Source organism: Hydra viridissima, unplaced genomic scaffold, assembly GCF_058129835.1.
Source record: "Hydra viridissima isolate aposymbiotic clone 2 unplaced genomic scaffold, HvirCarnegie_v1 scaffold_7, whole genome shotgun sequence".
Lineage (NCBI taxonomy): Eukaryota > Metazoa > Cnidaria > Hydrozoa > Anthoathecata > Hydridae > Hydra > Hydra viridissima.
The window spans coordinates 3,594,912-3,599,021 of record NW_028324306.1 but is presented as its reverse complement, the minus strand read 5'-3'; the positions used below and the strand labels follow the sequence as shown (position 1 = coordinate 3,599,021).

At 27.5% G+C, this 4,110-nt stretch overlaps 1 protein-coding gene across 5 annotated transcripts; it reads right to left on the bottom strand.

The window, feature by feature from the left end:
• Nucleotides 1-755: 755 nt before the first annotated feature.
• LOC149885675 (E3 SUMO-protein ligase ZBED1-like) lies at nucleotides 756-3,663 on the bottom strand. 5 transcript variants are annotated; one of them, XM_090094429.1, is made up of 6 exons: nucleotides 3,533-3,640; nucleotides 3,072-3,304; nucleotides 2,692-2,937; nucleotides 2,408-2,567; nucleotides 2,166-2,336; nucleotides 756-2,044 (listed from the first exon to the last, which is right to left on the bottom strand). In XM_090094429.1, the coding sequence occupies exons 2-6, from the start codon at nucleotides 3,072-3,074 to the stop codon at nucleotides 1,011-1,013; spliced, it is 1,614 nt and encodes a 537-aa protein (XP_089950555.1). In that variant the 5' UTR covers nucleotides 3,075-3,304; nucleotides 3,533-3,640; the 3' UTR covers nucleotides 756-1,010. The 5 variants fall into 5 exon arrangements, with proteins under 5 accessions (XP_089950555.1, XP_089950554.1, XP_089950557.1 ...); XM_090094428.1 differs by having other exon boundaries at nucleotides 3,072-3,663; XM_090094431.1 differs by having other exon boundaries at nucleotides 2,692-2,791; nucleotides 3,072-3,663.
• Nucleotides 3,664-4,110: the final 447 nt, after the last annotated feature.

Here is a 4,110-nt window from a genome sequence, read left to right as displayed (position 1 = left end):
AGGAGGGGGGAGGGCGCTGAAACAGAAATTAGGGGGCCTGACGCAGCTGAAATCTTATTGGAAAAAACTGAAACTTTGAGTTAGTTTTGTCTCTATGCCAGTGTTTATATGTATTAATATTTATCAAGTACCGACTTTGGTTCACTTCCGACTTTCGGTTGTTTATTGTCTTTGGCTTTGCAGAAATGGAGGTTTACTATATATATTCTCATATATAAAATCTTAAAAAATATTTGGTTCCATTACATTTTTTATTAATTTGTCACTATTTTTTAGACTAGTTATAGCTCTGAAACTTTCAGTGCTTGTAGAGTCCTGGTGAGCTTCTATGTTAAAATTGTTTCCAGGGGCGAAGACCCGGGAAAGGGTTGTATTGTACGTACCCGCTTTTTTGCTGCAAAATCTTGCAACTAATTTTTTACTGCTCTCCAAATTAGCTAGAGCTTTAAAACTTTCAGCGGTTGTATAGTCCCAATAACGCTGGGATGTTGAAAATTGAGGGGAAGGGGAGGATCAAAATTAAAGCGTACGTACTTAAATTATGTCTTTTTTTTTTATTTCAACTGAAGCATTGTTTCCCAATCACGGAATTTTATTCGTATAAAACCGTTTTTTATTTTTTCCATTAACTTACTGACTCAGGGACTAATTAACTGCTCTCTCACAACTTCGGGTAAGTAATGAATATAAAGAAAGGAACAGGAGAAAAACTGCTTTGAGTTACACTAATGACAAGTTTACATTAAAAATTAGTTCGATAATGACCTCATTTTTTACACCGACTCATTCAAAACAACTCAATTTCTGCAATAAAAAATCTTTCATTAAAATTTAAGATTTGGTTATTTAATGTTAACATGTTAGTAAAAGTTTAATTATTGCGTTATTAAAACAATTATTACGTTATTAAGATAATTATTTCGTTAGTAAGATAATTATTTGACAAATATAATAAAAAGTGTTGCTAAAATCAATGTATAAAAATTGTTAATAGTTAATTAAAGTTGAAATTAATATTTCTGCATAATATTAAACTTTATAAAATTAAGCATACTCAAAAGCATGGGATGTAACCGGTTTCTTTGTTCATCTTGTATAATTCCTGCTACACTAAATAAACTTTCAGATGCAACTGAAGTTGCACTTAAGCACAAAATCATTTTACAAGCTAGCGTTATAAGTTTATAGGTGTCACCTTCTGTTTGATAAAAAGCCATACACCCATTTTCTTCTATAGCTAATTTGTTTCTCTCATTAACCATCATTAAATGTCTGTCATACTTTTCGAATTCCAAGTTTATTTGATGAATTTGATCCACAAGCAGATTTGTACATGGTGTTATTAAAAATTTATCCGTTAATTGTGATTCAAAAGTAATATTTTTATGTCTTGGTGTATTTCTATTACTCGCATTATTTGACAATTGGTTTGATGGAATTGATGGTGTTAAATGAATGACATCTTGCGATGACAAACTAACTTGTTGCATCTGCGGTGTTAATATTTTTTTAATAAAATTTTTTGCTCGAATTATTAAACCAAGACGTTGGGTTATATCTTCCACAAATTCAAATTTTTTATATCGAAAATCAAGATAAGTAGCTGCCACAAAAATATCATCAGTTAAAATATAATTTAGGCGACTTTTTAAAGAATTTAGTAACTGAAATTTTAATGCTTCTATTAGATCTGCAGAGAATTCCATATTAGTTATTTTACTATTCAATAAACTGTAAACAGCTGGAAATAATAAAGAAACTGTAGGATAATTTCGACCACTTAAGCTTATTGTCAAATCTTTTAGTGATTCAAACAAATTGCAAAAATCATTTATTATTATAAACTCGTCATCTGAAGGCACATATTGAAAAATGCATTCAGCACCATTTTCATATTTCATAGATAATAAAGCATCTTTATTTGAAAAAATTGAATCAAGCATATCATATGTTGAATTCCATCTTGTTTTAACATCTTGCACTAATTTTATCTTTACGTCATATTGTAATATATCTTGTTTTTCTTTAAGTCTTTTCGTTAATCCTATATTTTAATATAGAGATATTAAATAATAATAAATAATGAACTGAATAATGTAATCAATAATTTATGCTCTAACAATATCAAAAACATTAATTCTGAAAAGTTTGTATAAAATAATTACCTTCACTATGTCTAAATAAACCAACTAATGATTTGCACTTTGCAATCAAGCTATTAAGTTTATCTTTAAGTAAATTAATTCCTTCATATTTTCGAGCTTCAGCTTCTGTTATCTCGATTGTTCGTAATTCGTCATCTTTATTAAACTTTTTTATATTTATGATATTTCTCCCTATAACATTACAATATTTATTTATAACAATAATAAACATAATATTAAAAATAATTTAAAAAAGTACATACCCTTACAGTTGGTATATCGTTTGATATTAAATTTTTTAAAAAAATCGACTGCGCATGAATTTATTTTATGACCAACGCATGGAAAATATTTTAATAGAGGATCTAAATCTGTTAAAGCTTTTTTCATGTTAAATCCAGAGTCTGCAACAGCGTATAGAGCCTAAATTTAAAAAAAAAATTTTTATAATCCATACTCTTCTTGTGATATATTTGAAAAAAATGTAGGTTTCTACAAGCCTTCACTGCATTTGCAATCTATGGGTTAATTTTCTATAATTGTGTACCTTATTTTCGATATTCCATTCTTGTAATATTTCTTTGATTTTTGAAGTGATGTATGGAGATTTATGTGATTCGGTCAAGTGATATAAACCCAGAACTCGACTACAAAGACGATAATTTTTATCAACATAATGAAAAGTTGCACTTAAATAGGCTTCTTGCGAAATTGAAATCCAAATATAGTGTGTGAGCGAACCATATGATAAATCGTTCATATCTTTTTGTACATTTATCTTTACTCTTTCATACTTAAAATAACATAGTTATATATATATATATATATATATATATATATATATATATATATATATATATATATATATATATATATATATATATATATATATATATATATATATATATATTTGTAAAAAATACTTACCATTTTCGGAACTAAAGTATATGATACTGTTTGTCATTAAGGCAGTTTGTAATCTTGATTTAAACTTTTAACAAAATCAATAAATGATTGGTGATTTACAAGGCACATCGGCATATTGGCTTTGAGAAGGAAATCAAGCAATTTCTCAGTTATAACTTCTTGTCTTTTTAATGTAAACCTTTTATTACTGTAGCTGTTTTCATCAACTTCTATTTCTTCATTTTTTTCCAAATCTAAATCGTAAAGAACATCTAGTTCTTGTCTTTTGACATTACAATTCGATGGTCCAAATATTTTATGAACAGATTTTAGGTGCCAAATTATGTTGCTTGTGGAATTGCCGGACCATTTTATTTTCCATTTACTATTGTCCTCGGGATACTTCATTTTATAATGTTGACATATTACAAATGTATTATTTTTTTGAAACAAATCTACATGATCCTAAACAAATGACTTACATGCTGTAAATTTTCTTTTTTCCCCCAAAATGGGAAAGTTTATGATGTTCAAGTTATGTTCATTATTTAACTCTTGTTCATTGAAAGACATTTTTAGTATATTTTATGAAAGTCTAGGTTTATTTATAAAAATTTACTAACTGAAACTTATCAATATCATTATACTTAAAATAATTAGTATTTTAGTTACCTAGTTAATTATACGTATTTGACTCATAAAACGTAATTAAATATTTGTAATTAGCCGCGTTTCGCAAGTGTTTTTCTGTTAAGAACTGTTTCGTAAGTTGCGGTGCGAAAGAGTTTCGTTTCGAAAGAAATTTGGTTTTTTATCATTATTTCAAAAAATAAAACCTTAAAATGTTCATATGTTGCAATACTGAAAATAAAATTTGATTATAAACCTTTTGGTATATAAAAATTTTATTTTTTACAATTATATCCGTTTGGCCGACAAAATTTTGTTATAGACTTCAAAACGTCGTTTAGCGAAAGAGCTCGTTCCGCAAGTGCGATTTCCGTAAGCGCTACTTTCGTATGTAGCAAAATAGTTTTATTTCGCAATTCAACTTGCGAAA

Bases quoted from the DNA above. Each gene is read 5' to 3' on its own strand.
- LOC149885675 (XM_090094428.1), bottom strand. The intron at 2,337-2,407 runs GTATGTACTTTT...GTAATGTTATAG, and splicing joins ACGATATACCAACTGTAAGG to GGAGAAATATCATAAATATA. The intron at 2,045-2,165 runs GTAATTATTTTA...ATTAAAATATAG, and splicing joins TTTATTTAGACATAGTGAAG to GATTAACGAAAAGACTTAAA.